Source organism: Gymnoscopelus microlampas (assembly GCF_963454915.1).
Source record: "Gymnoscopelus microlampas genome assembly, chromosome: 6".
NCBI classification, from domain to species: Eukaryota; Metazoa; Chordata; class Actinopteri; order Myctophiformes; family Myctophidae; genus Gymnoscopelus; species Gymnoscopelus microlampas.
This window is the reverse complement of record NC_139943.1, coordinates 2,412,093-2,424,919: the sequence shown is the minus strand read 5'-3', so window position 1 is coordinate 2,424,919 and position 12,827 is coordinate 2,412,093. Positions and strand designations below refer to the sequence as shown.

Here is a 12,827-nt window from a genome sequence, read left to right as displayed (position 1 = left end):
GTAGGAGACACAAAGTAGAATCTTTGTGTCTACTACCGGAAATACACCCGGGCATCAAATTATTGCGACAAAAAACAAAATATATCCATGTATTCAAGGCTTCATGGGGTGTGCAATTGACAGAAAATAATCATTTTTTGGGTGAACTCCTCCTTTAAGTTTCCCAGGGGGACTCTCTACCCATTCAGCTATGACCACCCTAGACCGAAGGAGGGTCAACTTTTACAAGCTTATGGAAAGCAGCCTTTTTGCATACACCAAAAATCTGAGAAGTTATCAATTGCACACCCCATGAAGCCTTGAATACATGGATATATTTTGTTTTTTGTCACAATAATTTGATGCCCGGGTGTATTTCCGGTAGGAGACACAAAGATTCTCACACAAAGAGGAGACACAAAGATTCTCCGGATACATTAGCCGGTAGGTAGTGATAACTGCCATTAAGCTACTGAATTGGAAAATGTATCATACCAAAATATAAACTAGAGACACGTAGGAATACAAAAATACAAAAACTTTACGGCCACCTCAGGTGGTACCAATTTGTGAAAATATCAGTGTTGGCCCCTGGACTATATGACTCAGACATATTGGTCGGCTCGGCGGTGTGACGTAGTTTTAACCCATGAACCTGACGCCGATTCTATAAATGTCTTCTAAATCCCAACAGTATTCTGAAAAAAACGTATGTTTCTGTCAGTGGTTCTCTAACTTTTTCATGTCAAGGACCCGCAAACTTATATGTATTTGGCTGCCGACCCCCATCTCAAAATATGTTGTTCCAGGGACCCCCCCAGAAGCAAAGATTTGAGTTAAAATGTTTGCTTTAAAACAATATATATCCCAAGATTTGCACACATTTTCACGATTTCTCAAAAATAGCAGATCTACAAGCTCATAGCGCGGCACCGAGTGCCGCGCTATGAGCTTGTATATCTGCTATTTTTGAATAGCCAAAGTGTAAAATAATGCTTTTTAGCTCAAATCAAAAAGTGACACAGATGCGTTCCAGGTCTTAATGGGTTAAGGGCCATGTAGCGGCCCGAACTCTAGATGTGAGTAGTGGAATTTCGAAAATAGCTGAAAAAATGCTGATCTACAAACCCACAACTTGTGAGCATGTACTAGATGAGTACATTCAGTATTTTATCCTTACTTGTTTTTATTGTATTTATTATGTACAATTCTGCAGAACAACATTTTGCTTGTACTTGCATAAGTAAGTGACAAATAAAGTCCTTCTTGATTGATTCTTGACTCTACAGGAAGATGCTAAACAAGGGAAAGAAACCAGAGCCTAAACAAGAGGCCGGTGAGCGCCCCCAGCAGGCCCAGACCCTCCCTGCACGGCCCGAGACCCCCAGACTGCTCCGAGCGGCCCTGGAGCTCAGCCAGAGATCCTCTGGACTGAGAGGAGCCCTGGCCAAAGTCAGAGAGAAGAACAACAAGTCCAGCATCTCACTACAGGTAAGAGAAGGAATCAATGGATGGCACACACAGTAGGGCTGTCACCATTAGGACATTTTACTTGACTATTAATTGTCATACAAATAATTGCGAATAAGGTAATTATGTTTTTGGCATTGAACATTGGAAAATATGAAAAAAAAAAGAAATATTCCTGTTTGCCTTTTAGGCAGCGGTGTAAAGTAGCTAAGTACATTTACTAAGTACATTTAGTATTTCCAATTTTCAATACTTTTACTTCTTGTAGCTCTGCTTGTAGTCTTTATTGTTATTGATTAGGCGATTGACTAATCAATCCCTGCAGCCCTCCATCTCGTCGTCCCTCCCCCCCGGCTCCCCTGTCACCAGCCCGGGGCCTGACAGACAGACGGACACGGACACGCCCTCCTCGGCCACGCCCACCTCGGCCGCTTCGGGCAGCAGCCCTGCCGTGATTCGCTCTGCCTCTGACGAGGACACGCCCCCCGTCAAGGAGGAAGAGGAGAAAGAGGGAGGGAAGAGGAAAGAGAAGAAGAAGTTGTGAACACTAGAACACTTGTTCATGTCAAGGACCCCCACATTGAAATGTAATTGGCCAGGGACCACCTTAAAAGAAGACATTAAAAAATGCTTTTTTCAGAAATAGCTGACTCGAGATCAGCTATTTTTGAATAGCATTGCTCTATCCACCCTGTCTCTATCCACCCTGTCTCTATCCACCCTGTCTCTCTTATATTTTACACTTGCTGTACTTTTAACATCTACATTTCACAAGTTTAATCTGCAAAGGAAAAGTGGTAAACATTGTGCCTGTGTTTATATTAATAATATTAATATAATATAATCTGCAGTCCTTTGTGGTATTTTTGTCACTGTATATTTGCATATACAGTGAAATGTATTCTCTGCATTTAACTCATCCTATAGTAACAGGAGCGGTGGGTATGGGGGCAGTGGGTACGAGGCAGTGGGCATGGGGGCAGTGGGTACAGGGGCAGTGGGTACGGGGGGGGCAGTGGGCATGGGGGCAGTGGGTACGGGGGGCAGTGGGTACGGGGGGTAGTGGGTACGGGGGGCAGTGGGCACGGGGGCAGTGGGTACGGGGGCAGTGAGTACGGGGGGCAGTGGGCATGGGGGCAGTGGATACGGGGGCAGTGCCTCGGGGGGAGCGGTTACGGGGTTAAGTGTCTTGCTCAGGGACACATTGCTGAGGGCTGGACTCGAACCTGTGGGACATTTGGTCTCCCTGGCAGGCTCTCTGACCATTCAGAATGGCCTTCCATTCAGAGAGCAGAAAATGACTAATTCAGACGTTGATGCACATCATATAGGATCAAGGTGTGCGTGTGCGTGTGCGTGTGCGTGTGCGTGTGCGTGTGCGTGTGCGTGTGCGTGTGCGTGCGCGCGCGCGCGTGTGTGTGTGTGTGTGTGTGTGTGCATGCGCATGTGCGCATGTTTCCAGGTCTTTTTCTTTAAACCCAAGCCAATATATTCATTTTCTTAACCCTTATACTTTGGCTGTTCAAATAGGCCTATAGCAGATCAACAAGCTCATAGCGAGGCACCGAGTGCCACACTATGAGCTTGTATATCTGCTGTTTTTTGAAAAATCGTGAAAATGTGTGCAAATCTTTTGATATATATATTTTTAAAGCGAACATTTGTAACTCAAATCTTTGCTTCTGGAGGGTCCCTGGAACAAAATATTTTGCAAATATATTATGTAAAGATTTGCAAAAATGATCACGATTTTTCAAAAATAGCAGATCTACAAGCTCATAGCGCGGCATATCTGCTATTTTTGAATAGCCAAAGAAATCTGAAAAAATGACACAGATGCGTCCCGGGATTTAATGGGTTAATGCATTTGTTCCCCCAGGAGCAAACCCGTTACCCCCCCTCATAAATGTAAAACTCATTTTCAATGAGTCACTGTACTTCAAAGGTACAGCTCAAATTGAATTCAGTGTCGCTATACAGTGAGCCAGAGGAGTATAAACTATTATACGTAGCTACGCCACATTAATAAACAGTTTCTCCTTCGAATGTCTAAAGGTTTCACAGGGTGAACATGCTTTTGTTGTTGTTGTTGTTGTTTACTAAATGTTTACAGCTTCTTTGTAAACTTGAAGCTTCATTTTGCCTTATGTTTGTGTTTTGTCAGTACATGTGTGCACTGTAGCTTGAGCTGTGATGAGTACAGTACCACATTCTATTTTCTAAATAGTTCGACCTGAGGCTATCTTTTTTTTCATATTCTGATCATGGCGGGTTAAAGGGCAAGACCACTTTGGTAGAGGTTTGGGTTTTGTATTTACCTTGCCATGATGTAATTCCAAAGGTGGACATGAAATCAAAAATAATTGCTCCATTGATTAGAAATTGATAATTCAAAATATGCTCCTCATTGACTTACATTGTACACTGAAACAGCTCTCAAAGTCACTATTTTAGCACGTAAACGAACACAATCAAAGCTAATTCAGACAATATAGAACATCACCAAACCCAGTACTGTTTGTTTTTTTAATAAAAATGTCAACTTCCTGCTGATTTTACTATTTTAAGATCCGGATCCACGGATCCAGCCCGGGTTTTCTTCTTAATAAAAATAGCAATATCAATGGGAAGTTAACATTTCTATTTAAAAAACAAACAGTACTGGGTTTGGTGATGTTCTATATTGTCTGAATCAACTTTGTTTGTGTTTGTTTATGTGCTAAAAGAGTGACTTTGAGAGCTGTTTTACCGTACAATGTAAGTCAATGAGGAGCATATTTTGAATTATCAATTTCTAATCAATGGAGCAATTATTTTTGATTTCTTGTCCACCTTTGGAGTTACATCATGGCAAGGTAACTACACAACCCAAACCTCTACCAAAGTGGTCTGACCGTGCGTTTTAACAGCGGGCAACTCTGGGCGACGTCGCCCAAAAATATAATGAAAGTCTATGAGAGCCGGCGATCGGGCGAAGTGGGCGGGGGGGCGATGAAAGATGGATTTTCTTTATCTTTTTGGGCGATATCGCCCGGCATCGCCCGGAGTTGCCCGCTGTTAAAACGCAGGGTTACCCTTTAAATCGATAGAATGAAAACTATACTATAGGAACATGTACGTGTACAGTACTTTGCATGCTTTTATGTTCATAGATGTTTTATGTTTGATATGATTTGTAAAATAATGTAAATATGTTAGTAATGGAATGTTCTTTTCTTTATTTATTTGTAAATACACATGTAACTGTATTGTAAATTCAGAATATGATTTTTGTGTTTCAAAATTGTTTATTTTTTAGGATCTTATAATATGTGAAGATTTGTTAACCACTTAAACCCTTTATACATAGCTGACTGAAGCCCCCCAGGGCTTTTACAATAGCCCCCCTGAAAAAGGACGCTATGGTTCATGTGGTTAAATAGTTTTTTTAGGATGTTCTGATGTAAAATGTAACTTCCATGTATTGTAAATAATTTGCTTATTATTACAGTCTCAGAAAATGTCCTACTTCAAGCAGCAACTCCTGGCATGCTGCCAGATAATTGTAGATATGAAGATGAATGTTGCATTAATACTCTGTCTGTCTGAATGGCAGCATGATGAAAGATGTAAATACAGTAGGTTTGAAGTGTACATATTTGACCTTGTGCTTTTTGTCACTGGTGTAGGCTATTTGTAGTCCTTTTTCTTTGTGGATTCTATTTTAATAAATGGCTACTTTTCAGCAATTTTGAGTTTTTTAATCTGGAACAACGAGGGTGGTGACACCGCTAAAAGTGAGTTGACGCCTATAGTCTCACGCAGTCACATGATCAGAGATCTCCGATAAGTCTGAGTGGTGACATTTCATTCAGTGAATGGGCTACAGCTGGGTCAACCAATAGAAATACAGCTTCACAGAACCAATGCAAATACTTTAGGGTCTTTCATATAGGATGGTATCAGGAATGTTTTTTGAAGCCAATATTTGGTGAGATGGAGGAAGAAAATGAATGGAGAGGAAATGGAAATGTCTGCAATGCTCTGCATGGACAAGAGACGTGTTTTGGCATTGCCATGATGATTCATTGTTCAGCTGAAATGCAGAGGAAATGAAATGGGAGAGGATAAAGATGGTGTTGGATGCAGCCAGGAGAGTCCTGAACATTGTGGACATTAGTGGTGAAGGTCTGGCTAATACATGGAGGGAAGGCTTTTTTGTAATGCTTTTTATGCTGTTTACTATTGAGCACCATATTCACATTACAGAAGGTGTACAACATAAACAGAGAGAAGAATAAGAAACAACAAAAAAAAAACTAACAGGTAGAAAATGTCATTTTCCTTCTTTGTTTTTCCTTTCTTTTTTTATTCTTCTTTTCTTCTTTCCTCTCTTCATTTTCCCCCTTCCCTCCAACCCTTCCCAAGGTCTGTCCACCCGTAGGCACAGAATGGCAAAAACAATAATATTCATGGAAATATGGAATAATACCTAAATTACCATTAATCATGATTAAAAAAACAAAGACAAATATCAACAAACATTTTAAAACAAAGACCAAACCCAAACAACACTTTTTACACTAATAAAAGGAAACAAAATAAATAAAGATAAACTTAGTCAGGCTTTCAGAGAGGTTTGATTCTAATATATATATATAATAATATATAATATATATATATTTATATATATATATATATATTATTATATATATATATTATGCTTCTCTTTGGCATTTTAACTGTTTGTCCTCATATACCCCCATTTCTAACAACTGTCAACACATGTCCAGGTCCAATACGAGGTGGAGGCAAACATCGGATCCCCTTCTGTCAGGAGCCTGGCCCCATATGAAGTGGGGTCACTTTGGGTCAGTGGTGGAACAAGTACTACATTTAATACTCTGTTACAAGTAAAAGTACGGAATTCAAAATAAGAAAAATACAGTAAATAAGTAAAAGTATAAAGGTTTTGGTATCAAAATATACTTAAAAGTACAAAAGTAAATGTGCTCATTAGGAAGAATGTCTCATTTCACAAGTTTTCAAATGTGTAAAACGTATACAAATATTTTGAAAATAGCAGATCTACAAGCTCACAATGCTTGTAACTAAAGTGCTCAAATAATTGTAGTGGAGTAAAAGTACAATATTTGCCTCTGAGATGTAGTGGAGTAGAAGTAAAAGTACTGAAAATTGGAAATACTCTAGTAAAGTAAAAAATACCTCAAAATTATACTTGAGTACAGTACTTGAGTAAATGTACTTTGTTACTTTACACCACTGCTTTGGGGTAGACGCATATAGTTTGCACTTTGAAGATAATGAGTCCAGCAGGTGGCGGTAATGCAACGATTCACGCATGCCAACCCCAAAAAAAAACTCACAAAGAAAAAGAAGAAGGAGGAGGCGAAGAAGAAGAGCTCACGTAAAGTAAACAAAAGAAAAGATGGACTTTGGACTTTGGACGCAGCCAAACCTACACCTCTATGAGCCAAACATGTTGGGAGAGACTGTACCCGAGATAAAAGTCGAGCTACAAGAGGAAGAACACGACGTGAAGAAGACATGTCGCCTGTGTAAAAACAACCTGGTGGTGAACGGCGTGATTTCTAACAGCAGAACCCTGTTCTGCAGCAGCGGCGGCGGATCAGAGCCGCCGTTATGTGAGCGTTTCCTGCGGATCGGCGTGGTTCTGCATCACAGACCCGCTCTGAGCAGCGGCAGGATCTGTACCAAGTGTTACAGACTGCTGGTCCGCGTGGAGGAGGCCCACAGTGTGCTGGACAAATGGAAGGTTGACGTTAGTGATAATAATAACCATGAAGACGATGATGAGCCAGGTAGGGTTTTGTCATAATAGCCCTGAGACAGTCTTCAAGACTTGGAGGATCTTCAAAACAGTGTTTGTACTTTCTCCCTTTTTGGCCCGCACGTCTACTTAAAAGTTCAGATTTCAAATATAAAGTGCTTACCCTATGGCTACGGATGTTGCTATTGTGTACGGGTACGCATAAGTACCCGTATATTCCGTATTGTTCAATAAAAAGCATTTGAATCCGATTGGTGGCCATTATGTCCGTATGCTTTCAACCACGCAACTATCGGTTGGGAGGTGTATTGCACTCTGATACATTATAACTCTATGAGGAAAATGGCCACCAATCGGATTAAAATGCTTTTTATTGAACAATACAGAACATACGGGTACTTCTGAGGGCCCGAACATAATTGTAACATCCATGGCCATGGGGTCAGCATTTTATATTTGAAATCTGAACGTTTTATGTAGATGAACGGACCAAAAAGGGAGAAAGTGCAAACACTATGTTGAAGTTCATTCATGACCGTCATATGACATGCATCAGGGCTAGGTTGTCATGATCATGACATTTTACTTGATGATTAAAGGTAGGGTAGTGATTTTATTTTGTTAAAACACAAAGTTATGTAATTCTGTTTGTTCAGTAACAGGGTTTTATTTCTCCCCGTCTCTCCAGCTCTTTAAAGGACGACTTCACCACTTTTCAACATACCTTCATATAATAGGTCCTCACTAATGTCATGATAAAATGATACCATTTTTTTCTACTTGGTCTGTGTCTCATAGGAGGGCTGTGGACAGTCCAGAAACGCGTCTACCAGTGACATCATCGTTAGGCAGGATTTTTTCCCCCAAAAAGATTACAATTTTTTTATTCCGATTTTTATTAAGGCGAGAACAATGGGATCTATTATTGCATTGCAACTTTCCAGGAATACAAAGCCTGCAGTTTCAATTAGCTTGGATTCCCCATCGATGATGTCACTGGTAGACGGGTTTCTGAACTGTCTACAGCCCTCCTCTGAGACACAGACTGATTAGAAAAAAATTGTACCATTTTATCATGAGCATTAGTGAGGAGTCGAGGACCTATGAAGATATGTTGAAAAGTAGTGAAGTCGTCCTTTAATAAACAGCAAATGCATTTTCAAGTAGGGATACCAATTGTATCCAATCAGGAGAGAGCACTCACACAGGATACAGCATAAACAAGTGAAATTGGAAGTGATGACACAAAGAAATGAGCAGATAGTATTTAACTGGAACACTATACAATTAAGCTGATGAATGGATACTCTCTCCTGATTGGCTGAAATTTGGAACCCACCTGCAAATGTGTTTTCTTTTTATTAAAAAGCTGAAGTTGAACTTGAGCTTGAGGAAAACTCGGACGATGAAGGTTGGAGAAGAGGAGGAGGAGAGAAGAGGAAGGACAGTGATGATGACGAGATGCCACCGAAAAAGATGAGGCTTGGTCGTGCCGTGTCGTATCGTAGCAGCACAACAGAGGTATGAATCAATTCAATGGATCCATGAGTTTAAATAATGCTTCAGTTATACTTTATTGAACGGTGAAGGCTCACATCATACTTTTTTATTTTTTACTTAAAGGGGTATTTCACTTTCAAAAAATGTTTGGGTCATTTTATCGTCTACTCAGGCCTTTGTGAGCCCCCCAGACAGTTTTTAAGTTGCTTGATTCAGTATTTAGATATTTGATATTCATTTTATCAGTCACGCCCCCTTCCTATAGAAACCCATTATAACTTCAAACTCCATTTTTAACATGTTAGATTCATCAAAAACACCTGTCCTTGGTTCTGGTGACTCATCCTGCCGTACGTGAGGGGGCCGTGTTTTTCAATTACTTTTTTCATTTATTTGATTTAATGTTTTGATTGTATTTCATTTTTTCATTAAAAAAAGGTAATTGATAAAACACAGTCTCTTATATTAGGACAATGTCAGTCACCAGAACCAAGGACGGGTGTTTACATGGTTAAAATGGAGTTCTCTGAAAAACCTATGTTGCTCAATATCGTTGCTGTCAGGCAGAAACCTCTTATCTCCATATTTTAACTCCAAGCTCGAAATGCGGCGTGAAGCGACACGTTTTGAGCTGCTACTTATGATTCTTTTTGCATTTGAATCCTGAAGAGTTACAGTTTTGGACATATGAGGTTTAATGGGTTAATCTAAATGTACAAAGTAACTAGTCACTAAAGCTGTCAAAATTATTGTAGTGAAAAAAAAGTATAATATTTGCCTATCAGACGCAGTGGAATTAAACACGCACGCACGCGCGCGCACACACACACACACACACACACACACACACACACACACACACACACACACACACACACACACACACACACACACACACACACTACTATGCTAGTAGCTCTGTCTGAACGTTAGCTGCTAACATGCAATTATAATGCTTCATAGTTGTTAGTATAAGCGTGTAACGATAGATTTTACAGCAAATCTCCTAGTCATGTACTGTGTCAACACGCATAGTTTTGCTGTGAGTTAAAGCTGCAGTCCGTACGTTTTATGTCCTGTCCCGATGGAGAGAAGTCAATAAGGCCCAGATCCTTCTGAAAATGATCCGTCTTTATTTGATTGTGTTCTCTCAGGTGTTCATCAAGTACCCCAGTAACCCTAGGACACAGAGATACAGGTATATCCTTTATTATTACCCCAGTAACCCTAAGACACAGAGATACAGGTATATCCTTTATTATTACCCCAGTAACCCTAGGACACAGAGATACAGGTATATCCTTTATTATTACCCCAGTAACCCTAGGACACAGAGATACAGGTATATCCTTTATTATTACCCCAGTAACCCTAGGACACAGAGATACAGGTATATCCTTTATTATTACCCCAGTAACCCTAGGACACAGAGATACAGGTATATCCTTTATTATTACCCCAGTAACCCTAGGACACAGAGATACAGGTATATCCTTTATTATTACCCCAGTAACCCTAGGACACAGAGATACAGGTATATCCTTTATTATTACCCCAGTAACCCTAGGACACAGAGATACAGGTATATCCTTTATTATTACCCCAGTAACCATAGGACACAGAGATACAGGTATATCCTTTATTATTACCCCAGTAACCCTAGGACACAGAGATACAGGTATATCCTTTATTATTACCCCAGTAACCCTAAGACACAGAGATACAGGTATATCCTTTATTATTACCCCAGTAACCCTAGGACACAGAGATACAGGTATATCCTTTATTAGTACCCCAGTAACCCTAGGACACAGAGATACAGGTATATCCTTTATTATTACCCCAGTAACCCTAGGACACAGAGATACAGGTATATCCTTTATTATTACCCCAGTAACCCTAGGACACAGAGATACAGGTATATCCTTTATTATTTTGGTGTCAGCATGTTGGCACGGGAAATATTGCTATTTTTGGACATTTAAAAAAAATCTTGAATGTGTTTTTTGACTTTCTTAACACATTGGCTGCCAGAATTATTTATTTATTTTCTACAGTAGACTGCCAGACCTTTTCAAAGAAAAAATAAAAGTACTCAGGAGCCGAGATACAGAATTTTTAAGTTTTAAGTTAACAAGGAAGTGGATGGGAGTCTAAATCTTCGAAAAATCATATCTCCTTGGTCTTTGGGTCAAATCTAAAAAAAAAAAAAATGTTTTTAAAAGAACGCAGATCTGCGTTCTTGGCAGCCTGCGTTGTAAGGCCTCAAAAGAACGCAGATCTGCGTTGTTGGCAGCCAATGTGTTAAAATGTGTCTGAATAATCCCGTAAGGGATGAGCTGTTTTAGGCAGCCGGACATGAAAATAAAATCATTCATTCATTCATTCATTCATTCATTCATTCATTCATTCATACATTCATTCATCCATTCATTCATTCATCCATTCATTCATTCATACATTCATACATTCATTCATTCATTCATACAGGTGTGACTGTGACATCAGTGGAGTGATCAACAACTTGGCGAAGGGCCGCTTCGCCACGGCGGCCAAGCTGATGGTGCACCACCAGCGTCTGATGGCGGCGCTCAAACCGGTGATGGCGGCGGTCGTCGACAAGGAGTGCCAGCACCTCTGCCACCCGGCCCAGGGCTTCGTGCTGTGGAAGTCCTCTCCGGAGGAGCTGAGGCGTTTCTCCCTGGACGACCTCAGGGAGGATCTGGAGCGAATGGCGCCGTTCACGTTCTCGGTGATCTGCGCCATCTCCGGGACGCAGCGCAGCCACGCGTGTGCGGCCGCCGCCATCGCCCTTCGAGGGCGGGACAGCCACCTCTCGGCGTTTTCGTACTACGTCGGCCGCGTGCTGCGCCGCGGCGGCGCCAGAAAGGCGGTCTTCACGCGTCTGAGCAGGATGGGGATTAGCACCACGCATCACAACGCCGTCCGTAAGCTACGCCTGGGACGATAATCGCAATACCAGTCATATCAGCCAATCACATTACAGCTAGTGTCATCACCACTAACTGTAATGTGATTGGCTGACTTTGCAAATTCAGGACTGTGATTGGCTAGCGAAACACATGACACATGTGCAGCCCTATGAATAGCAGTATGGACTTTAAAAAAAGTCATTTATCCTTTTTTTTAAAGTGAGTCATGTTGTGATGACCACACACCGCCCACTTCACACTGGGTGTGATTTTTTTTTATATTTATAAGACAAATATCATTAACTCTTTCATTGCCACGGACGGGAATTCCCATCCGATTCTTTTTTTAATTGTTTTATAAAAGATCGTGCTGTTCTCTGTCACCCGAGTGATCACTTTCACTCTTAACTCATTAAGACCTGGAACGCATCTGTGTCACTTAAGATTTCTTTGGCTGTTCAAAAATAGCAGATCTACAAGCTCATAGCGCGGCACTCGAAAAATCGTAAAAATATTGTGCAAATCTTTGAATATATATATTTTTAAAGCAAACATTTGTAACTCAAATCTTTGCTTCTGTGGATTCTACAAAATGTATTCTAAATCCTAACCATTTAAAAAAAATGTATCTGGCCATGGACCCCCATCTCAAAATATTTTGTTCCAGGGACCCCCAGAAGTTGGGGGTCCCTGGAAGTTAAAAGTTAAAAATGTTCCTTTTTAAAAAAGAAAATATTCAAAGATTTGCACACGTTTTCCACTATTTTTCAAAATATAGCAGATCTGCCGCGCTATGAGCTTGTAGATCTGCTATTTTTTGAATAGCCAAAGATTTCCACCTCCGTCCACTTCCTGTTTATTGGTTGCCTGGATCTTGAGTTGCCTTGTTTTGCCCTGGATTCAGCGAGACACCGTAGTTTCAACGTGCTCTAACAAAGGAAGGCACAGTGCAGGTTATATATATGGGCGACCTCAGGGAGGATCTGGAGCGAATGGCGCCGTTCATGTTCTCTGTGATCTGCGCCATCTCCGGGATGCAGCCAGTCTGACCAGTGATCATAATGTATATAGATGTTCTGTGGTCAGTTGGGGAGGTGGGAACGACGTGCATCTTTGAAGGAAGATGCTGTTTTCAGCGTGCCTGCAATATGGAA

At 40.8% G+C, this 12,827-nt stretch overlaps 2 protein-coding genes across 2 annotated transcripts in view; both read left to right on the top strand.

The window, feature by feature from the left end:
• The window catches only part of LOC311047942 (uncharacterized protein), a gene marked incomplete at both ends in the record, with an annotated part of 44,876 nt that extends 42,883 nt beyond the window's left edge, over positions 1-1,993 (top strand). Inside the window, 2 exons of the mRNA XM_084060892.1 lie at positions 1,269-1,470; positions 1,775-1,993. Of these exons, the coding sequence (XP_083917018.1) occupies positions 1,269-1,470; positions 1,775-1,993 (421 nt within the window). The remainder of the gene's footprint in view (positions 1-1,268; positions 1,471-1,774) is intronic.
• A 6,571-nt stretch (positions 1,994-8,564) lies between these two features.
• LOC311047941 (uncharacterized protein) lies at positions 8,565-11,711 on the top strand (the record flags this gene model as incomplete). The annotated part of the gene is made up of 3 exons (XM_084060891.1): positions 8,565-8,761; positions 9,895-9,938; positions 11,231-11,711. Exons 1-3 carry the CDS (start codon positions 8,702-8,704, stop codon positions 11,709-11,711), a joined length of 585 nt encoding a protein of 194 aa, XP_083917017.1. The 5' UTR covers positions 8,565-8,701.
• Positions 11,712-12,827: the final 1,116 nt, after the last annotated feature.